Source organism: Dendrobium catenatum, unplaced genomic scaffold (genome assembly GCF_001605985.2).
Source record: "Dendrobium catenatum unplaced genomic scaffold, ASM160598v2 fragScaff_scaffold_1105, whole genome shotgun sequence".
Lineage (NCBI taxonomy): Eukaryota > Viridiplantae > Streptophyta > Magnoliopsida > Asparagales > Orchidaceae > Dendrobium > Dendrobium catenatum.
Genome location: NW_021319567.1, coordinates 2,338,888 through 2,363,280, shown reverse-complemented (window position 1 = coordinate 2,363,280; position 24,393 = coordinate 2,338,888). Strand labels below are relative to the sequence as shown.

General features: G+C 37.3%; 1 protein-coding gene across 6 annotated transcripts in view; it reads left to right on the top strand.

Annotated features, from left to right (window-relative positions):
- Positions 1-1,227: 1,227 nt before the first annotated feature.
- Positions 1,228-24,393, top strand: part of LOC110092290 (ribulose-1,5 bisphosphate carboxylase/oxygenase large subunit N-methyltransferase, chloroplastic) — a 62,322-nt gene continuing 39,156 nt past the window's right edge. For 3 of the 6 annotated variants that reach the window (XM_020816782.2, XM_020816784.2, XM_020816779.2), the window contains exons 1-6: positions 1,228-1,439; positions 2,069-2,178; positions 3,204-3,267; positions 3,351-3,461; positions 3,620-3,679; positions 17,750-17,857. In XM_020816782.2, coding sequence (XP_020672441.1) covers positions 1,335-1,439; positions 2,069-2,178; positions 3,204-3,267; positions 3,351-3,461; positions 3,620-3,679; positions 17,750-17,857 — 558 coding nt within the window. In that variant the 5' untranslated portion in view covers positions 1,228-1,334. Of the gene's footprint in view, positions 1,440-2,068; positions 2,179-3,203; positions 3,268-3,350; positions 3,462-3,619; positions 3,680-15,483; positions 15,708-17,749; positions 17,858-24,393 lie in introns of those variants that run through there. The other 3 variants (XM_020816780.2, XM_028698565.1, XM_020816785.2) reach the window with 3 other exon arrangements.

Sequence of the window (24,393 nt, the reverse complement as noted above, 5' to 3'; positions counted from 1 at the left end):
AATCGATTTACATTACTAATCATCATATACATGCAATATATTATAATAATCCTTACTACGCAGTGCGCAACACTGAACCGCGTCACAATCATGATAAATTTTGATATGTGGCTTGAAAGTTTACAGTCAGAGAAAATGGCAAAAAACCTCAAGGCCATTATTCTATGACATACTGCATTCATTAAGCGTGAAAAGTGGGTGGGTGTGGGTGGGTATGACATCCGAAAAGTCATCATAGGTGAGTGTGGGTGGGCAAAGCCCGCCAACACAGAGCGTGGGTACTCAATGGGTATCCAACCAGGACCCCATGTAGGGCTTTGCTAGTATCGACTATGAAAGAATGCATATAAAGCTAGAGAGTTGAAGATAAAACTAAAATATCAATATTGTCTAACATCATCATGGTAGCTCCTTACATTTTGCTTAAAATCATATAAAATCACATAATGAGCCCATAGCTCAACAAATAACCAAATCTTACCATTGTATTCCATGCAAAGAAAAAGAATAAATATGTTTGTTACAATTCCAATACATTTCAATCAACAATCAATAGTCTAACAGTATACCAAACACAAACATTAATATCCACTACTGCAAATAAGTTAGATAATCATCATCAAATATGACACTGATATATGTTGCCTCTCTTATGACCATTTTTTTTTTGCCTCTCATATGGCCCATGCCCACCCTTTTGGTCTTTAGTTTTCGCTCTTATATGGAGAATGATTACAACCAATAATCTCTTAATGACAATTCTAATACCCAAAGGCTCCATCTAATTCCATCATAGAAGACATCTTTCATAAATCATGTGAATCATATAATATTAATATCTTCTTTAATTACAAGTAAGGCCATCATTTGTAACCTACAACTCATATTAATTGAATCATTTTAACTAAGCTAATCTTCATGATTTTTCTCTTTTTCGGGGTTTCTATATAAAGAATATAACATCTCCTATTATTCAGTGCAACTTATTTATTAGCGTGCTTGTAAAATTTATGTATAATTCATTAACGATAAACTCTCTTCATCGTCATAAATGTTTTAACACACAATATACATAATTAAAAATAATTTGTTATATCTAACAAATTTATTGACTAGGAGATTTTATTTGATAAAGCTTTTTTATTTTTTTATTAAATTGTTTTTTTATAGAAAAAAATTTTATTTTTGGTAAGAAATCCATCACAAAAGAAGCCTATCTGGTGTAAATCCAACGGATCTGAAGGATTGCCCGACTGAAAAAGCTTCTTCAGCCCGGTAGTGCGCTTTGAATTGCTCCGATTGCTTGGGCCGCCGTAAGGCGAAGGCCTGAAGTAATGCGAACTCTGATCCGGATGGCAAGCATCTTTTCCCGCATTCAACCTCACCGTATTCCGCAGTTTAGCCGGCGATTTTTGAACGTCGCAGCCGCTTCATTGAAGGTTTGTCTGCTTGTTGAGTGTTGAACGCATCTTCTATATATATCTTCTCTTGCACTAGAAATATCACCTTGTTGGCCAGTTCCGTCAAAGCTAGGAAGCTATTGTGTGAATGCATGGATTTTATAGTTCAAAATGTTGGTGTGGCTTGCATTGGAAAAATCCGGTTTCTAGGGTTTAGGGCTTAGTTACTCAGAAATGTCTCCGAGGGCAGACAATTTTTTAATTTGGAGGGTTTCAGTAATATCTAGTAAAATAATGGTAATGTGATGTTATTAATTTCAAAGAAAATGACGGACTCCAAGTTGATTTAATCTCTATCGCGGTCCGTGTAGTCACAACACGAGCAAAATCAGCTGCTAATGGCTTTTCCGGGGCTAAACCTCTATCGCCTCCTATCGCAGAGATTTATTTTAGAACTTATATGGTTAATCCATAATTTGTTATCCGGATAATTCCTTGTTTCTCTTGCTTTGTGCTATGTTACAGTTTCATTCTTAATCTTGCTTTGTTATGCTGTATATGAAAGGTTGACGCTTAAACTAGAATGTGCGGGATCATTGCTTCAGAAAATCCCTCAAATTGTGTAAAGTGATGTGACTTTACTTTTGTGTATAACTGTATATTAACAGGATACCTCACAGCTGTTCAACCAATGTAATGAGTTGATGATATGGCTAAGGAGAAAAACTGGCCTTGAGATATCATCAGTGTTAGCTATTGGAACTTCTTCTTATGGCAGGTTTTCCCTAACAGCAGCCCTTCCTGCTTTTTTGTGCTTGCATTCTGTTATTCCTTAAAAAATATCAAGGAAAAACTCATTTATATATGATATCATAAAACATTAATTTATATTTCATTTTGTTAGATTCGTTGATGAATTTAAATTGAGTTAAAGTGAAATGACTGGTATTGTTTATTTTATCAACACATCTGAAGCTCTTCTTTTCATGGTGTATTCCATTCAAAGTTGTTTTTTGTCCCAATTTCTGAAGGTCTCAAAATATTCGGAGGTCTTTTGTTATAGCCCAAAAATTGTATGTTTGGCTGTTAGATTAATCATTAATCACAAAATGATCACTTCAACTTCAAGGGTGGCACTAGACTACTAGGGTGCCATATTTTGAGGTAGAGGTCACAAATTTGAATAATGAAAATGACCTTCTTCTATCCAGGTACCTTGTTTCATCAACCTCTCAGTAGTCCTGAGTGATAAGAACATTGTTCCTCAGGATTAAATTTAGCCCGAGTAATGAATGGTGAATCATTTTAGTTTTTTTTTTTTTTTTCAAGTTGGATCTATAAGAATTAATTGCGTTGAATTTATTTTCTGAGTTTTACCACTTTTACTAAGGCCAGGTTTTAACAAGAATTTTTTTGCCCCCTTTATGACCTTGATCTCATGGGTTTGAACTTTGAATCTTTAAAAGAGCATCTTTTAAATGTGGGGTTGGACTTCATACATCAGCACTTCCCCTTACTTAGCATCGATGGGAGCCTTATTCATTGTTATGCTTGTTATTTTAGCTACTTCTATGATATATAGGCCATGTTAGAACCCTTTGCTTAAGGATATGATTGTTTTTATTAAAACCAATCTTTGACCTTTATGTTATTAAAAAATTCCATTAGACTATCATACCATCCTTCTTGTTTGATATTTAAACAGAATCTTTTTTCTCTGAAATCCACCAACTTTTTTCTGGCGAATAATAAACTTGACTTGGCATGATTATCAATCTCTACCGTGCTAATTTTCAACTTCAGGTCATTATTTGCCTCAAAACCCATAGAAGATGGAGACTGTATACTAAAGATTCCATATACCGTGGTGTGATTTTTTGCTGACCTTAATGATCTCTCCAATTTTAGGAAGCAAAAATCAGCAACATCATTTTTTATGCTTTTTTGCAGCATCTCACACCTGATAAAATTCTCCCAGAAGTTGAATCTCTTATTGTTGATGATGTTGGAACAATATCTCGTCTTGCTGTGGTTCTTTTAGCTGAGCAGAAACTAGGAAAGGTTAAGCTGGAAACATTTAAGTTTGTAAAGCTTCCTTTTCTATGCCATGGACTCTTACTTCTCAGTGATGAGGAGTTATGATGCTGCAGAAGTAATATTGTATGTTTTTGATGGCTAAATGCTTGAGTATATTAGTTCATATTTTTATCTTGTTGCAGAATTCTGACTGGTTTCCTTACCTCAATAATCTCCCTCATGCTGTTAATATGCATAACACGGTATGCAGTTATTTGACTTTTACAATATTTACCTTACATACGTTCTGCTTGCATCTTCTTTGAGCTAAGCATGTTTTTGGCACTGGGTTTTTTATTGCACTATGAATTGTGTCTATCAACAAGAAAAAAAGGGCACGCTTACACTTGACTAAGGTGGTTTGCATACATGTAGTGAAACTTAGCGTGCTGTCCTTTACTTGTAAGTAAATATGGGGTCAGTTGAACATTTTGTTGGACTGAGAGTTTCATTTTGACGTTCACTATGTAACAACTGCTCAGCATTCACTATCCACTTCATGTCCATGCTTATCTTTAGCAAGTAAAAGTTGTGGTTTTTTATGCAAGATGGAAAATTGAAATAAGAAAATTTTATTCAATTAATGATCCCACATTTATATGCAGCATGTTTTGATATTTATCAGCATTTAACTGCCCTTTGATTTTTCATGGTATTCTGTCCTTTGCACAAGAAGCACCGCCATCCATTTCTCTGATAATTTCTTAAAAGGCTGTTACTTACCAATGTTGAAATCTTGGATGGTAGTAGATATGGTGGCTTATACGGGAAATTGATAGTGGAATAGGGCCCAAGAGTAGTCTTGTAGTGAATATGAAACCAAGCAGAATAGCTGAAAGGACTAGTTGCACCCTAGGACTATCTTCAATCTATATGTCTTCAATGTAAATACAATTCCATTAAAATCATTCCTCCGTCAGGCACATCAATTGCGTAAAAACAAATCCACATGGAATCATTACCAAAACAAAGCCATGGGAAATCAATTCGAAAAGCAAAGCCCCAATAAATCATTGTTGTAAAATGATATCGAGATAATTCCAAAGCCATGGGAACAATCCAGGATTCACTGTAGCCACAACATGAATTTGCCTGATTTGAAAAAAATAATTCTATTTTAACGAATTGAATTTTTGATATTCATCAAAGAAATTTGTTGAATATTTGAAAGTTAAAGTTAGGAAATTATTTTTAGGAATAAAATGAAAGATCGATTGTGATCTTCCTCTATGATTTTATTTCCTAATTTTTTAGAAAGAATTATTCTCATATAATTCTGTTTCCTAAATTTTAGGAAAGAATTAAGTTATTAGTCATTTTCTTTATTAGACACTTTTTTAGTATGTGTATATATATATATATATATATACATATATATGTAGATCTAGTACCATTTTTAATAAGAAGAATAATAAATTAAGAAATTCTTCATGGTTTCAGAGCTAGTTCTCTGAACCCTAATCCCTCAATCCGCTTCTCTCTGACAGATTCTTTCTGGCCGAGTGTTCTCTGTTTCTCAGGTCGATTCTCTCTGACCGAGTCTCTCTAGTTTTGTGTTTGTTTCGATCTTCTTCTTCTATATTTCCAGCAACATTAGTCATTCTTCTCCCTCGTCTTCTTCTTTGCAATACAAATGACCTCATCACAAACATTCGACATCACGGCACCAAAATCATGAAGCAACTCAAAAATTTAAACCTTGGTGGTAGTGATTCTTCTCGTATTCTCATCACATGACACAAATTAAATGGCCATAATTATTTGCATTGTTCACAATCTGTGTTGATGTTTATTTGTGGTAAGGAAAATGATGAGTGTCTCATGGGAGTAGCAGCCATGCCAGAGACTACAAATCCGAGTTTCAGAAAATGGAAGATTGAAAATAGTATGGTCATCGATCATATTATGGCTTATCAATTCCATGAACAATGACATAGGTGAAAATTTCTTGTTGTTTGGGACTGCAAAAGAAATATGGGATGCAACCAAAGAGACTTATTTTAGCTTTGAAAATACTTTAGAACTGTTTCAATTTGAATCAATACTTCATGACTTATACCAAGGAGAGTAGTCTATTACCCAATATTACAACACACTCACATGGTATTGCCAACAACTTGACTTATTCGAAACACACTCATGGACATGTTCAAGAGATGTAGTAATGTACATACAAGCAGATTGTGGAATAAAAAAAACATGTTCAAGTTTTTCTTAGAACTTAATAGGGAGTTGGATAATGTTCGAGGTCGAATCATAGGCATTATTAAATCACTTCCTAATCTTAGGGGAGGCTTTCTCAGAGTTAGGTGTGAAAAAGTAGAAAGAAAGTGATAATGAGATCTAAGGAACAACCTGCATCAACGTTGGATGCATCAGCCCTTACCGTCCGATCATTTAACAGTAATGGTGGAGATTGTTAGAAGTTGGTCATGATAACGTGACTTGCTGGAAGCTCCATGGCAAACTAGTTGATTTGAAATCAAAGCCACAGTTTGTTAGAGATAGCAAAACACATATGGTTTCCAACTTTGAGAGTGCTCCTATTCCTGAGCCTAGCCCATTTAGCAAAAAATAGATGGATTTGTTGCAAAAATTGTTTAGTCAAGTTGACAATGGTAGCATTATTGGGGCAGGTTTGGTTGCTCAAACATATTCACATGTTACCTTCACTACTAATAGAGGAGAAATGAGACCGTTGATAGTCGACACTGGTGCTTCTGATCACATGATATGAGATGCTGCTCTTTTCCAAAATTACAAGCCAAATAGTGGTCACTCGTCCATCCATATTGCTGATGGTTCAAAATCTAAAATTGCTTGAACATGTTCCATCCAATTTACTAAAGAATTATATCTCAACTTTGTCCTCCATGTTCCAAACTTTAATTGTAATCTTTTATATATTAGCAAATTGGCTTGTGACCCTTAATGTGTTACTAAATTTTATTCAAATTTGTATGTTTTTCAAGACTTGAAATCGGGGAAGATGATTGGCAATGTTGAATTGTGCTTCAAGCTTTTTCTCCTCCCATGTGATAGATCCTCAAACTAAGTTTCTCAAGCAAGTTGCGTCCAATCTTAGAGTCTATTAGAATCTTTCAATTATGTGTCCAATTCCAATGTAAATAAAGATATAGAAGTTATATTGTTACACCATTTTCTTGGTCATCCTAGCTTTGTGTATCTTGCAAAATTATTTCATGAATTATTTATCAATAAAAGTCTAACATCTTTTCATTGTGAAACTTATCAGATTGCAAAACATATTCAAACATTATATCCTTAGATTACATACAAACATTGAATTGCTTTTTCTTTGATTTATATTGATGCATGGGGTCTCTTAAGACTTAAGGATACAAAATGTTTTTGGCACTCGATGGTTTGTGACATTTGTTGACAATCATATAAGGGTAACTTGGGTTTTCCTTATGAAAGAAAAGTCTGAGATCGGGCAAATTTTTCAAACCTTCAATTTTATGGTTCAAAATCATTTCAACTTTAAAATTCAAGTACTCAAATGTCAGGGAATACTTCACTAGCAGTCTAATACCTACCTTCAGAATCATGGGTGTATTCACATAAATTCTTGTGTTGAATTCGGATGGCTGAACACAAGAATAGACATCTCTTGGAGATGGCCTTGTGTCTTTTGTTTTTCTCTAATGTTCCAAATTATTTCTGAGTGGAAGCCATTCTCATAGTTACCTATTTGACCAATTGTTTGCCATTCAGAGTCCTTAATTTTCAATATTTATCTCAGATTCTTCTGGAAAGTTTTCTTTACATATGAGCAACTTTATCCGATTTACCACTCAAGGTATTTGGTTGCACGACATTTGTTCATTTGTATCCTCAACATCATAGCAAATTTGATCCTAAAACCAATAAGTATATTTTTTAGGGTACTCTCTAACTCAAAAAGGATACAAGACATCAAAAGATTTTACATCATTATGGATGTCTCTTTCTTTGAACATGTGTCTTCTATCCCAAATATCATGTTCAGGGGGAAAGCATGAATGAATATCAAGTTTGAGAGTTTTTTCTTGAGTATGTGCCCTTTTCCCACTCAAAGTCACCAAATTCTTCTCAACCCGTGCTTGTGCCCAAAGATAGTACACAAGAGTTGTCCACACCCGTGCTTGTTCAGTCATCATTCTAGACCATAAATATTTCTTCTTCCGTTCTTGCTCAATATGTGGCTCCACAACTTGCTAATGAAAATTTTCAAGTTTACATTAGGAGGAGGAAAAGACTGGAGCTAGAGCACGGATCACTACCAGCATGTGGCCAAGATATTGACTCAATTTCAAGTCCACCTGAAGAAAATATAGGATAAGGCTAAAGATGTGCCAATTCTTAACATTGATGACTCTACCATGTCAATTACATTGAGGAAGGGTGTTAGGAGAGATGTACAAGTCATCCAATTGGGAATTATGTTTCTTATGAAGGGCTATCACCATCTTATAGAGTATTTGCTACTTCTCTTGATGATATTCAGATTCATAGCACGATACAAGAGGCATTAAAAATTCAGAGTAGAAGAACGCAATAAACTATGAGATTGATGCATTTGAGAAGAGCGGATCATGGACTTTACTGATTTGCCAGCTAGGTAAATGCCCGTGGAGTGCAAGTGGATTTTCACTATAAAGTACAAGGCAGATGCGTCAGTTGAGAGATTCAAGGTTTGATTGGTAGCTAGAAAATTTACACAATCTTATAAGATAGTCTATCATGAAACTTTTGCTCTTATCACAAAGGTCAATACTATCATAACTCTTTTCTCATTGGCTGTCAATCAAGATTGGTACTTGCAACAACTGGATATGAAAATTACTTTTCTAAATGGTGACCTTGAAGAGTAAGTCTACATGAAAACCCCACCTGATTTTGAAAAGGTATGGCAAAGAATCAGGTTTGCAAACTCAAGAAGTCCTTATACGGCTTAGACAATCTCCCCGAGCTTGATTTGACATATTCACAAAGGTTGTTTTGAAGCTAGGCTACATACGGGGTCAAGCTAATCATATTTTTTTTGTTAAGAAATCTCACACTGGAAAAATTCTATATTGGTAGTCTATGTTGATGATATTATTCTATCTGGGAATGATGTGAAGGAATTACATAATTTGAAGAAGTATTTATTAGAAGAGTTTGAAGTTAAATATCTTGGAAATCTTAAATATTTTCTTGGAATGGATGCGGCTTGATCAAGTAAGGACATTATTGTTTCTCAAAAGAAATATATTCTAGATCTTCTTAAGGAGATTGGTATGCTTGGATGCATGCTTGTTGATACTCCTATGGACAATTAGAAGAAACTTGGCACCAAGAAAGAAAGTATATCTGTAGATCGTGGGAGATATCATAAATTTGTTAGACGTCTGATTTATCTTTCACACACTTGGCCAGATAATGGTTTTGCAGTGAGTGTTGTAAGTCAATTCATGCATTGTCCTACAAATGAATGCATTGAAGCAGTCAAGATTCTTAGATACTTGAAGATGACACCAGGAAAATGTCTATTCTTTATAAAGATAGAGAATCGTGACACAAGTGTATTTACATGCATATTAGGCAGGAAACATCATTGACAGACTGTCAACTTCTGGGTACTGCTCTTTTGTCTGAGGTAATCTTTTATCTGGAGGAATAAGAAGCAATCAGTGGAAGCTAGAAGCAATGAAGAAGCTTAGTACAAAGCATTGACACAAAGAATTTGTAGAGGGACTTTGATGAAAAGGATTCTGATAGGAAATACTTGATTTCAAGTATTTCCTATTCGCTTCTACAGCAAATCTCAGTGCAAAATTGCTGTTCACAGCAAGAAAAACAACAAAAACAGTGGAAAACAAGGAAAATATGAGAGAAAAATGGAGAAACAACTTGTATTTTACTAGTAGATGCAAGGAAAATAACAAAGATACAAGGATCCTCTATTCGAGAGGAGGATCGCACTCCCAATCTCTAGAATTCGTTCTAGAGCCCAAGCCTCCAAGAAAACCCTAATTGCAATCAATCAAAACATGAAAATCCCTAATCTCCCTCATCCTTCTTAATACAATAAATTTCCTAATTGGTTTTCCCTCGCCTAGCCGCCCCTTCCTCTTTGAATTTTCAAATGATGCTAGCAAGTGGGGCCCACTTGTGGGCTGGCCAATGTAGAGGAGGCGGAATACCTCCGCCTCCTATAAGTTTGCTGAACCGGCTGGGCCGGTTCAGCTCTTGTCCTCGTAACAATACCGCCCTCCCAAAGAATCACTTTGTCCTCAAGGTGAAAATCAGGAAATTGATGTTACATCATCTCGTATGGCTCCCACATGGCATCGTAGTCTGGAAGGTTCTTCCACTGGATCAACACTTCCTTAGTTCCCTCTTCTTTCTGGCGAACCCCCATCAGTTCTAAGGGTTCCAAACCCACCTCTAAATCCTCCGTCAGTGTCGCTGGTAGCTCGGGGTTGGCTGTATAATCGCCAATGGCCTTCCTCAACTGTGATACATGAAAGACTGGATGTATGGTCGCCGTTGGTGGTAGCTTCAGTCGATATGCAACTGCTCCTATCTTCTCCAACACTTCATAAGGCCCAAAGTACCGTGGAGCCAGCTTCTCTTTCCTCCTGTTGGCGACTGTCTTCTGTCTATACGATCAGAGCTTCAAATACACTTTCTCCCCCACTACGCACTGGATGTCCCTCTTATGTCCGTCTGCTTGCCGCTTCATAATCTGTTGAGCCCTCAGTAAATGTCTCTTCAATTCTTCCAGTACTTTATCCCTCTCCTCCAAGTACTCCTCTACTGAAGAGACGGGAGTACTACTACTCCCAAAATGCACCAAGTGAGGAGGGTCCCTTCCGTACAACACTTTGAATGGAGTCATCTGTGCAGCCGAGTGAAAAGAGGTGTTGTACCAGTACTCCGCCCATGATAGCCACTTAGCCCACAGCTTGGGCGTCTCCGACACAAAGCATCTCAAGTAGGTCTCCAAGCTCCTATTGACCACCTCCGTTTGGCCATCTGTCTGTGGGTGGTAGGCGGTGCTCCTTTTTAGAACGGTTCCCTGCAACTTGAACAATTCCCTCCAGAAATGACTAAGGAACACCTTATCTCTGTCTGACACGATTGCCTCTGGTATCCCATGCAATCTGACCACCTCCCTGATGAATGTTGAAGCTACTGTCACTGCGGTGTATGGATGTCGGAGGGGAATGAAATGAGCGTACTTGCTCAATCTATCTACCACCACCAAGATCACTGTGAAGCCTTCTGAACGGGGCAGCCCATCTATGAAGTCCATGGATATCTCCTCCCATACCTGTCCTGGTAATGCCAACGGCTGTAGTAGTCCCCCTGGCGACATTGCCAGATATTTATTCCTCTGACAGATTTCGCACCTTGCCACCATCTCCTCTGTCACCATCCTCTGCTCCAACAGGTATTTCAGGCTCCTCTGATCTGTCCTGACAATGAAATGTCTCCCTAGCATGTAGGGCTGCCACTTCTGGATGGCCAACACGATGGCCATTTACTCCCTCTCATAAACTGATTTCAGCCAGGATCTAACAGTCAATACCTGGCTGAAATAGGCAATAGGCCTCCGACTCTGCATCAGCACTGCACCAAGTCCGTACCCGGATGCATCAGTCTCCACAATGAAGGTCTGAGTGAAATCTGGCAAAGCTAAGACCGACACCGTAATCATCGCCTTCTTCAAGTTCTCAAATGCTGATGTGGCTGCCTCCCCCCATAGGAAACCGTCCTTCTTCAACTGCTCAGTAAGCGGCCATGCTATGGAACTGTACCCCTTTACGAACCTTCTGTAGTAACCTGTCAGTTCTAGGAATCCCCTCAGCTCCTTTTGGTTTTTAGGTACTGGCCACCTTAGCATTGCTTCAATTTTGGACTGATCTGTTGCCACCCCTTCTTTTGAAACCACATGTCCCAAGTACTCTACACTAGTTTGTGCAAAGCAACATTTCTTTAAATTAGCTCTCAACTGGTGCTCCTGCAGTACCTCTAACACTTTTTTTAAGTGCTCCCAGTGCTCCTCCTCCGTCCTACTGTAGATCAGAATATCATCAAAGAACACTAACACAAACCGTTTGAGATAAGGTTAGAAAACCCTATTCATCAGGGCCTGGAAAGTCGCTGGAGCGTTGGTGAGACCAAAAGGCATTACCAAGAACTCTTAATGGCCGTCATGAGTTCTGAAAGCCGTCTTGAGTACATCCTCCCTCTTCATCCGGATTTGATGGTAGCCTGACTTCAAGTCTATCTTGCTAAAAATCACAGTCCCGCTCAATTCATCTAAGAGCTCGTCGATGACGGGTATAGGAAACTTGTCCGGGACAGTCTCCTTGTTGAGTGCTCTGTAGTCCACACAAAACCGCCAGCTGCCATCCTTCTTCTTTACCAACAGGACGGGACTAGAGAATGGGCTGATACTAGGTCTGATGATTTCTGCCTCTAACATTTCTCTAATCAACCGTTCAATCTCATCCTTCTGGAACTGAGGGTAGCGATACGGCTGTACGCTGATGGGTGATACCCCCTCCTTCAAAACAATGGCATGCTCCCTCTCTCGCTGCGACGGTAACCCCTGAGGTGGCTGAAAAATCTCTTGAAACTGCTGTATCAAAGGCTGAATGGAGAGAGGGATGTCCCCTCCTCCCTCCAATCTCGCTCCCTCCAAGCTGTGCAGCTCCACTAAATACCCTCCGCCTGCTGACTGAATGTCCCTCACCATGGTTTTAAGAGAGACTAGGGATTTGGAAAGTCCCGCATCTCCTTTGATTACCACCTTCTTTCCCTCGACCGTCAGCTCCATCGTGAGTGCTCCCCAATTCACCTTGGTGTCCCCCAAAGTTTGCAGCCATTTCATGCCCAAGATGACATCTGTACTCCCAAGCTCCAACGGAAGGAAATCTTCCCTCACTTGTATCCCCTGGATCATCAGCCGCACTCCTCTGCAAATCCCCTGACCTCTCTCCATCTTCCCTGTGCCCATCATCACTCCGTAACAGCCAGTGTCCACCAATCTCACTCCCAGTTGATCAACGATCTGTGTGGAAATGAAGTTGTGAGTCGCCCCACTATCAATCAGCACCACCACCTCCCTGTCCTCTATCTCTCCCCTCACCTTCATGGTGTGATTTGTAGTGAATCCCACAACTGAGTTCAGGAAAACCTCTGCCAGATCCAAGTGTAGCGTCTCCTCCATCTCCGCCTTTGTCTCTAGCTCACCTCCCTCCTCAGTTTCCTCGTCATCACAGACGGTGAGAACTTGAAGAGTTCGGTCCTTGCACCGATGCCCTGGTGTGTACTTCTCATCGCAGCGGAAACACAACCCCTTAGCCCTCTTCTCCTGCATCTCTTTCTCTGTCAGCCGTTTGAAGTTTCCGCCACTTCCACCTCCCTCTGTCTTCTCCCTAACGGCCTCTCGACTCCCTCCTATTGGAGGACCTTTTGGTGCTAGGTGGGTGGTCGTCATCCTGTAAGTCCCACCTGTGCTGCTACTCCGAGCTCCCCTCTCCAGATTCTTCTGATTCTCCACCAGCTGGGCCAACTTCATGGCCTCCCCCAAATCACGGGGCATTAGAACCTTCACTGCCGCTCGGATCTCCGCCTTCAACCCCTTCATGAAATTCCCCTCCAAAACTGTGTCGGAGAGTCGCTCCACCCTGCTGGCCAGGTGCTCGAATCGTTCCCGGTAGTCTGCTACTGATCCCTCCTGTGTCAGAGCAAAGAACTGCTCATAGAAATCTCCTCCCCGATCGGTTTGGAAACGTTCTATGATGCATTCCTTGAATTCTCTCCAGTTTCTGATAGGCCTCCTCTGATCTTTCCACTGATACCACGACAGGGCCTTTCCTTCCAAGCACAAGCCTGCTGCCGTCAGCTTCTCCTCTTCCGTCAGCCCATTGACGGCGAAGTATCGCTCCACCTTGTAGATCCACCCATACGCATCTTCTCCTTCGAAGATGGGCATCTTCAGCTTCCTCACCTTCTGGTCGCCTCCATTGCCCCTGTTCCTTCCGTAGTTTCCCCTCTCCCAAGTGTTAGGTCCTCCCCACGTTTCCCCTTCTTCCCTTGTCCTGCCATAGCCCATACCCCTTTCGAAATCCCCCCTTCTTTCTTCAAAATCAGCCCCTCGACGCTGAAATTCCTCTCTGTTTCCGCCAAAATCAGCACCACGGCGGCCATAGTACCCTTCTTGGCGCTCCCCATAACCCCCTCCTCTCTCTTCCCTCTGGACAGGCTCCAGATGGGGTCTTCTTCCTTCACCTTCCATGATCTCAACCTCATCCTCCTCCTCCATACGAATTTCAGAATTCGTACTTCTTCCTCCTCCCCTTTTTGCCACGGAAGCCGCCGTTTGATTTTGCATTTCTAACACTTTTTTCATCATCTCCCGGATATCGGCAACTTGCCCCTCCATGGATGAAATCCTTTCTTCCACCGTCATTTTGATCTGATTCATCTCTCCTTCAATTCTTTCCTCCAAGGCATCCACCTTCTTTGCCGCCATTACAATCCGAACTTTGTAGAATCACAAAATCTGGAATTTCGACAGCAAAAACAGCAACTTTCACCTTTTCCGGACAAAAAACAGCCGCTGAAATTTGCCCAAAACAGACCACAAACGGTCTCAAGACTTGCTCTGATACCAATTTGATAGGAAATACTTGATATTTCCTATTCGCTTCTACAGCAAATCTCAATGCAAAACTGCTGTTCACAGCAAGAAAAACAGCAAAAACAGTGGAAAACAGGAAAAATCTGAGAGAAAAATGGAGAAACAACTTGTATTTTACTAGTAGATGCAAGGAAAATAGCAAAGATACAAGGATCCTCTATTCGAGAGGAGGATCGCACTCTCCCAATCTCTAGAATTCGTTCTAGAGCCCAAGCCTCCAAGAAAACCCTAATTGCAATCAATCAAAACATGAAAATCGCTAATCTCCCTCATCCTTCTTAATACAATAAATTTCTTAATTGGTTTTCCTTCCTAAAGCCTAGCCGCCCCTTCCTCTTTGAATTTTCAAATGATGCTAGCAAGTGGGGCCCACTTATGGGCTGGCCAATGTAGAGGAGGCGGAATACCTCCGCCTCCTATAAGTTTGCTGAACCGGCTGGGCCGGTTCAGCTCTTGTCCGCGTAACAGATTCTTAATGAACTAGAACAACTGAGTTCATCTTTTATTTTGATGATGTGTGATAATCAAATAGTTATCAGCATAACTAAGAATCCTGTGCATCATGACTGGACTAAGCACGTTGAAATTGACAGGCACTTCATCACAAAGAAGGCGACAATTGAGATTGTTAAATTGAAATACATCCCTATCAAGCAATAAACTGCAGACGTCCTCACCAACGCTCTACCTAGACCTTGAAGATTTAATTTGCAAGCTTGAATTATATGATATATATTCTCTAACTTGAGGGGGAGTCTTGACTATTGTAAAGTCAAAGTTAAGAAATTTATTGTAGGAAATTATTAGGAATAGAAGTAGAGATCGATTGTAATCTTCTCCTATGATTTTATTTCCTAATTTTTTGGTAAGAATTATTCTCCTATGATTCTGTTTCTTAAATTTTACGAAAGAATTAAGCTAGCTAGTTATTTCTTTTGTTAGACACTTTTTTAGTATATGTAATACCATTTTTTAATAAGAAGAATAATAAATTAAGAATTTTTTCAAAATTCTCTTCTTCGAGTGTTACTGCCAAACAATTTGGTTTGATGGAATTTCCAACAACTGATAATTCAATTTAAAAAACTAATTTGATATTTCATTGCTCAAAAGTGAAATGAAAACTAGACAATAGAGAACTTGATGCAGATTATTGTTTGGCTAAAAAAGTGTCTGAATGAAGTTAGCTGGAGAAGTTGCCGTCACTTATTGTCTCTATTTATCATTGTCTTAGACCCCCAATCTTCAGGACAAACTTAGCTTTTGTGTTGAGCTGCTATTCTCATTGCTTATGTTGGCTAGGTATAGCAAAAAACTAAGAGGAAGATTGCCAAACATATGCTGCTGTGAAGGACCTGATGCAGGACCGTTTGGACAACTACCCGGAAGGCTCTTCCACTCAACTATGGCCATTTGAGAACCTGCCATCCATTGGATTTGACTGCAACCCGCCTTTGACGATCATCAGCAATAGCTTCCAGAGTTTCGTGATTGATTGTTCCAGAGTTATAGACTCCAGTACGAATGTATGATCAACTTCTCTTTTCGTCTTTGTAAGTGTCGGGAAATCCTTTCCAAATCAGAAAATCTGAAATTATTTTTACAAAAAAAAAAATTAAGAGCACATGACCAAACCCCTCTCAAAACAAAAAACTTTTAATATTCCAAAAAATATACTACTTAAACAAAATACAAAACACTCCTTAAAAAGAAAAAAATAACACAAATAATCATGTTAACTTTGTTTACCTTTTTGTTGAGCAATGATCCATCTAATTATCTTTCTAAATTAAATTGCATGTCACTTAAAAATTCCATTAAATCCAGTTATCCAACAGTAGCCCGTGAAGCTGAAGGTACTGATTAGACATCCATGATAGTGTTTTTCTTGATTGGGATTGTGGGCAGGACTGCCTCTTTCCATGGTGCTGCAGGACATAGATCAAAGAATCTTGTACTAAGCACTTCAAACGGCATTCTCAAGGATCTGCAAATAATTCCAGCTTCAATAATTCTTCTATGGGAATAAGATTTTTGAAGTTGTTTATATTATAAAGATTCTTGTAATCTTTTGTTAATTTTTCTTCACAATCTTGCGGTGTCATTTAGTTTTATAAGAGTCTTGATGTTGTTTAGTGTTGTAACGGTTGTAAGCTTTCTCGCACTACCTTTGGTCGTCTTTCACACAACACGTAAGATGATACTACAGGTTTATAAAGTTTTATGTTGAGGATCATCCATATGTTCTACCACATACTTTCCAAGATGTGAATGACCTACCAAAAAACTCTAAACTGGAATGTTCCTTAGTTCTCAGGTTATCCGCCTTGTAAACTTTTATATACTAAAAATATTTACTACTTCCTGTTTGACCTTATCTGTAACTGGCCATGTGACCTTATCTGCAACTAATCTTGTGCCTTAAATAAAAAAGAACGATCTAATTAAGATGCTTTAGGCTTATTCTGATGTCGTTATTCTAACCTTTTAGGTGATTCAACTCAATGGGTCAGGGCAGTTGAATGCAGGACCTGCAGAAACTTCCTAAAGCTAGGACATATTTACTCAACTGAATATGCTTGTCAGAAAATAGTCTAATGAAGATGCTTTTTAGTTTTTCTCATGTACTTATTCTAACCCTCTAAGAGATGTAACTTAACGTGACAAGTAAGTTGTATGTGGGACTGACTACAACAACAACAACAACATCAAGCCTTTATCCCACTACATGTGGTCGGCTACATGAATCCTTTTTCTTCATTGTGTCTTATTAAAGGTCAAATTCTCGTTTAAATCTAATAAAGAAAGGTCATTCCTAATATTTTCTAACCAAGTCTTTTTAGGTCTGCCTCTATAAGATGGCAGTGAGGCCTGCAAAAGAGGGAGATATATTTTAAGTGAAGGGGATTGTGCATGAGAGAGAAAGTGAGAGAGTGCGTGGAATATAGAGAGAGGCAAAGATAGAGTCAAGAGGTGAGAAAGAGAGAGAAAGAGAAGTGAGAGGGACTGACTGTTTTATGTGGGACTGACTGTATTTCATAAATCTTTTAAGAGCTATGATGTATTCATTCAACGGAATTGTTGTTTTATGAATCTTGAGGATAACATTGGTATAATATAAGATACTATAACAAAGTGAGCGAATCTTTCTTAGTTACTGAAGCATGTTCCTATTCTAAGCAAGTTTGTGTCCGTAATCCTCTCACATATTTAGTTAGCTATATGGTTTGCTCACTCGGGTTATTCTCTACAATCAAGAATTAATAGATGTGGATACAAAAATAAGAAATTCAAGAACTTCGATGGTAACAAGCACAATTCTACCAGCCGCCGTTTGATCGATGATTTTTTCAAACATTATTGTCTAAGTTTTCCCTGCTTTATTTATTAGGTTGATATTTTTAAGAGGGACATTAATGCAGCCTGCAACGGCTTATTGAACTACAATAGTTATTTTTAAGCTATGTTTTGAGTCTCCTTTCCTTTTAAATTTGTTAATTCTTATGGAAAGTTCTTGACATGACATGGCATTTATCATGTATATTACTGACATGAAAGATAATTTCAGATTTTTTGGGCCCCAGAGGAATTGAATATGATTCAGCAAAGCTCAATATATCATGAAACTGTCAACTTGAAGTCTTCCTTAGCAAGGGAATTTTCAGCTCTAAAGCCTGTGCGTATTTTATTTCAATTAGATGCTGATTTAAAGTAGTGTAAGCTTCTGTTATTCTGTTTTTGTGTTCTGTACCTATTTATTATCTATGTATGGCACGGGTTTTCCTGAATTTATCTCACTTTGAAACCTCCACACAGAGAGGCTTGAGGTGCATCAAATTATGCATAATGGGGGAAACTCTTATGTAGAATTATTGACCTTTGACTTTTTAGTTAGCTTCTTATTTTGGTGCGTGAAAATGAAATATCCAAGGCATTGATGCTGATGGATGTTGATCTATGACATGAAACTACTCTGCAATCAAACTTCATTAAGGTGTGTAAGATTATATATATATATATAGTCAATTTTATTCTTATTCAGTCTCTCAACTATACAAAATGGATTGAATGAATTTCATAGGTTTTGATGTTCTGTGTACAGCACCTAAAATGTCTTTATTGGCATGGCAAGGCTGCCTACTTCCATCACCCCTTCTCGGGGGCGATGCTGAAGAATTACTAAATTTTACTTGGAAATTTGGAAAAAAATGTTGCAGGGGAAAAAATAATAAGGTATGATCCTGAACATAATCTTTTTATAGAAAAAGAAAATAACAAGAAAATACATTGAAAAGCATTCAAGAAAATGCTAATATAAAATTATTTTGCACAAATTTTAAGAACTCGATGTTGATAAAGGCGCAAACACAAACAAATGCTGTGATGAAAAAGAACAAAATGGTGCTAAAACGGGTATACAATGGCGTGCCAAAAGTTTGTTAAAAAGCGCGCACAATGGTGCATCATAAAGTGTGGGCGACGTGGCTTATCGAAAAGCATGCAATAGAAATATTGAAAAACATGCAATATAACATATTGAAAAGCATTCCTATCTTGCCAAGTTTTATTTTTCTTGCTCAAAATCAATTCTTTGAAGTTACTCTAAATATTAGTGGATGCATTCCTCAAATTTTCATTTATTTTTATTCATTTACATGTTTACTTTGTAAATCACTATCTTGTTGTGTTCATTAAGGGTCTCCATTTATATTCTTGATGGATGTTTAGAATTTTTATCTTTTTTGCTTTGTTTTAGGCTGTAGATCATGACAAATTGTGTGGATATTGTTCATGAAAGATTTTTAATGGTTAACTTGGCAAGATAGGATTCTTAATGCTTTTAATTAGGATAGAGTCCACCTCCACACATTTAATGTATTATGTTTTAGAATATGTTAATTTGAGTAAGATTATCTAAGCTTCAGTTTTTTTTTTTTATATTTAAAAATGATAAGATCAGATGATAAATGTTGAAGGATAATGTAAGGTTGACAACTAATAATAAAAATTAGGCAAAATTTAATAAAATGAATGTAAATTTAAATTGTGTTGGTGATAAGACATTCTCCAAAAGTGGCACACCATTACCTAACATGAGTGGTGAGAAGTAGGTAAGAGTTTGTTAGGACATCTTTCCTAAGTGGCGGTCATAATTTAACCGATTGTGACAATAAATAGGCAAGCGTTTATTTGGATGTCACCCTTACTTGTCCCCTTAGTAATGTGGCAGAACTTGATTGTAATGAAAAACAAGGAAAGTTTAGTTGGTTCCAGAACCAAGTTTAGATTTACTACATAGAATTTGTGGACTTTGAAGGGAACTTTAGATATTGCTTGTTCATAAGAAATAAACTAAAAATGGGGAAAATCTAAGGAAATGTTGGAATGGTTATTAATAGTAATGAGTTTGATATAACATTGGATAGAAAGTTGAAAAGAAAAATTGTTGAGCATAATATGATTATTTATAGTGTGATTAGCACTAAGGTATTATTTATGAAGGCATTATAAATATGGTTGGTACTTATAGTTTTCAAGTTGGGATTAGAAGATAATTAAAAAAAAAAAATCAATTTTTGGGAGGTGATTGAGAAAAATCAATTTTTGGGAGGAGATTGAGAAAACTACTATTACATATGTCCAAGGAAGAAATGATATTTATCAGTGCTGTCTTAAATGAATTTATATATCTAAGGAAGAAATGATATGATTTATGAGAAAATTCATGATGGGTGTTAAATAGGATAGAAATGTAATGGGAGAAGCTTTCTTGATTTTGCAATTGTTTATGATCTTGCAATAATGAACACAGTTTAAGAAACAATAAGAACACTATTACTTACAAAATGGAGCTGCCAAATCACAAATAAAATTCTTTTCTCTTGGAAGGGAGGAAAAATTTCTTGCAAATATTGTAAGGAGCTTTGGAAGGTGATTTTAGAAGAGATTTGACCACTTAACTTATAATAATAGTTACGAACGTGTATTTTTAAGGGTATGAAGAACACAATTTAAATAATTAATTTTTTAAAGATAAGATGGTGGAATTTTAAAAATAAGAAGAAAATGTTTAGAAGATGGATGGTTTATAATTAATAGAACAAAGAAATATCATATTATATGTAATTTTAGTGGGTGTTTCATTCATTCAATAGTATTAGAACAAAGGGTAACATCTAGATATGATAGATTTTAGTATCAAAGATCTATATATAGAAGAATAGTGATATAGTGAGGATATTTCTTTTGGAGATGAGTTGAGTGGTTAAAATGGATAAGTGCTTCAAGAGTATTATGTTATTAGTGGATATCCTGGAGACTTAAAGGTAGGCTTTATAATAGGTCAATAATATTTTATGGATCTAATAGTTGAGCATTTAAAAATTTCTATTAGCTAAGTAGACTGAAGGTAACATAGAAGTTGTTTAAAATAAATTGCAAATAATATTTTTAACATCTTAGATAACACTCAGTATGAATGATTGCAAAATTAAAGCTGATCTTAGATAGTTGGGTTAAGTCTAATGATGATGATGTACTGATGAGGCTTAAATTTTCTTTATGTGAAAGTTTATGTACCCAAATCGCTTATTAGTTTTAAACTTTAAGTTGAAGGGGCAGAAAAAAAATTAAAATGCTGTTCTAGGATTAGATGAGGGTATTTAAATAATATTAATAAAAATATTTTTTAATATAAGATTTTAGATCTTAAGATTTTGCCTGTGCATGAGGATGTTAATGTTATGTGGGAAACAGTTGCGAGTGGTATTGAGAATGTTGCAAAAGATGTGCTTTGAGTATCAAAGGGAAAAGTTCTTAATAGTAAAAATAGTTGGTAGTAGAATTAAAATGTGCAAAAAAAGATAAAAAATAAGAAGATTTGTTATAAAAATTAGTTTAGATATAAAATTTCTGATAATTGAAAAATGTATAAAGAAGCCCGTAAGGAGTCTAAGAAAATAATTTATGCAAAGATCTTAGCTTTTAATGATAATTGATTAGATACTAAGGAGTGCGAAATATATATGTGTAAGTTAGCCAAACAAAGATAGAAGTAGTAAATATTTAGTTTCAAGTGAAGTACCTCAAGAATGAAGATAAAGAAGTGCTTTTATTAAAAGAAGATATTTGACAAAGATGGATGAGAATATTGTGAGAATATGATCGACTTTAGTGATTTTATGATGTTGGCAAGCTTTGGGTGTGCTAGTTGCTTGTGTTCTTTTGGTCTTTAGGCTGCTAGTTGCCTCTTGGGTTAGGACTTGGCTGCTTTGGTTTTGAGCTGAAAATTTGGGAGCTACTTGGTTCTAGCTCATTATTGCTTGAGCGGATGTTTAGCTCATTATTTGGAGGAGTAATTGCACTATTTAGCTCATTAATTTGAAAAGGTACTATTCCTTTTAGCTCATTATGTGGAGTTGGATCTTGCCTCTTCCCCTTCTTTATGCCCCCCTTGGTTTCCTCCTGGTGTTGTTTTCCATGGCTGTTCCTTCTCCCTTTGCTGAGTGCTGGTTCTGGTTCCTATGCTGCCTTTTCGGTTTCTAACCTGGTTGCTTTCCCGTGGCTGCTTTGCCTGGTTCTTTGTGTTGCCTTTTTTAGTATTGTTCCGCCTCCCTTGTTGTTATTCCGTAGCTGATTTTTCCCTGGTTTTTGTGTGGCTGTTTGGGAGTTGTTTTGGTATGAATGAAGGGCTGTTTGGGTGCTGTTTTGGACTGACTTTTGGCCTTCCATATTCTCTTGTTTTATGGGTTTAATTGGAGGGTATTTTGGGATGTTTGGCTGCCCTCTTTCCCCTATAAATAAAAGGTGTTTTGTATGAAAAAAAGAGAGATTATGTGATATTTTTGGAGACTAAAAACCTGAGTGTTTTTTCTTCCTTCTTTGAAAAAGCTTGTGAGTTATTTCCGTGCTTCCTCTTCGTCTAGGAAAGCTTGCGAGGTTCTCCTCCTTCGTCTCAGCTTCTTATCTACTTCTTCTCTCCACAAGTATCGATGCCATTTGTATCTTTCGTCTCAAGAAAAGAAGAGCTCATTTAAGTATTGTTTATGCTTGTATTTGTAAGCGTCAAAAGTTGTAAGTGTCTTTTTATGATATCAAAGGTGTATTTTGAGTATTTTCTTATTATCCTAGCAAGAGTAACTTTTGCTTTCGAAAATTAGGCTTTCTCCTAATATTTGCCTGCATCATTTTAGCAACCTAAATAAAAATAAAGATTTTTTATTTTTATCGGCATATTAATAAAACCGAAGTTAGAGAGCCTTTAAAGAAAATGAAGTGTGGAAAAGCTGTTGGACTTGATGATATTCCAATAGAGGTGTGTAAATGCTTAGGAGATGAAGGAATTTCTATGCTCACTAAACTTTTTAATACTATTTTGAATATTAAAAAGATGCCAAATGAGTGGAGAATAATTGTGTTGATTCCTATTTTTTAAGAATAAATGTGATGCACAAGATTGTGCTAATTATAGAGGAATTAAGTTAATGTGTCATACTTTAAAACTATGGGAGAGGGTTATGTGGCATAGGTTACGACGTGATACTAATGTTTCTCAAAATTAATTTGATTCTTGCCGGGTAGGTCTACTATGGAAGCCATACATTTATTGAGAGGTTTGATGGAGAAGTATAGAGAGAATAAGGAGGATCTACATATAATATTTATTGATTTAGGGAAAGTATATAATAAAGTTCTGATGCAAACAAAAATTTGGGAAAAACTCCAAATTTTTGCAAGCAAATGAAACTCTTCCTAGGATAAAAAGAAAATACACAAATATACCCAAAAGAATACAAGATACAACAAATAAACCAAAAATAATTTCACTTTATAATAAAAGAGGACTTACAAACTTAGACACTTACAAACGACAAAATAAAGACACCTTAAGCACCTAAACTTGCTTTTCTTGGATCGAGAAGAAATGTACAAGTGGCATCGGACTTGCGGATAGAAGAAGTAGATTAGAAGCCGATATGAAATGAAGGAGAAGCTCACAAGCTTTCCTAGAAGAGGGGAAGGGGATACATAGCTCGCAAGCTATAAAAGAAAACCCTCAAGTTTCTTTCCAAAAATCAGCACACATAGCATCTCTCTAAAAAAAACTCTTTTTATTCACCAAACATCACATATATATAGGACTTGAGAGGGCAACCAAACAACCAAGTAAACCTTTATTTAAACCAATCGGCTAAGGGGAAGAGGAAGGGAAATATACACCACAAAACAACCCCCAAAATTTGCATAGGAAACAAGAAGGAAAGCCAAGGGAAACATAGCCAGGGAGGGACCTGAAGAGCCAACACAAAAAACGGAAAGGAGAGGCCACGAGAAAGCAGCCAGGGGGAGAAACGAAGAGCCCACACAAGCACCCAGTAGGTTTCACGGGAACAACACAAAGAAGGAACCAAAGAGACACAAGAAGGGGAAGAGATAAAGGCAACCAAGGGAAGAAACCTAAGAGCCACAAGGGGGAGGGAATGAATCTAATTAATTCTTACAATTTATGAGCTAGGAAGTGCAATAACTCCTCCAAATAATGAGCTAGACATCACTCAAGCTTTAATGAGCTAGCACCAAGTAGATCCCAAGATAACAGCTCAAAACTAATGCATTCAAAGCCCAACCCGGGAACAACCAAGGCCCAAATTGAGAGACAGCAAGCAGCCCAAAGATCAAAAAGACCCAATTTGATTTGACCCCCCTTGCCTACATCAATTTTCCTCTAGTTGAAATAATTCATCTCCCGATGAGTTGTCTTTAGATTTCTTCCGAGGAGGCAAAGAAGGCGCCTCAAGCTCTTAATTTTTTGCCGCATACCTTTCCAAAACCTCATCTCTCTCTCGTTTGAATTGTTCTTGCAGACACTTCCTTTTCTTCAAATAATTTTTCGTACTCATATGAAACCAGGACTGAAGTTTGTATAGCTCATTCTGCAGGGGATCTGTCGAACTTCCTTCCGATGGAATCCACCTGTCCATTGGAACGAGGACTTAAAGATCTTATGAATTGCATTCTTCCACAACGGACTCAATTTTTTGTGATTTTCTATTTGTTTCTAAACACATAAAAAAAAGACACGAAACAACCTAGGAAGATACACAACTAGGCTCTGACACCAAATTGATGCAAGCAAAAATTTGGAAAAAGCCTCAAATTTTTGCAAGCAAATGAAACTCTTCCTAGGATAAAAAAAATACACAATATACCCAA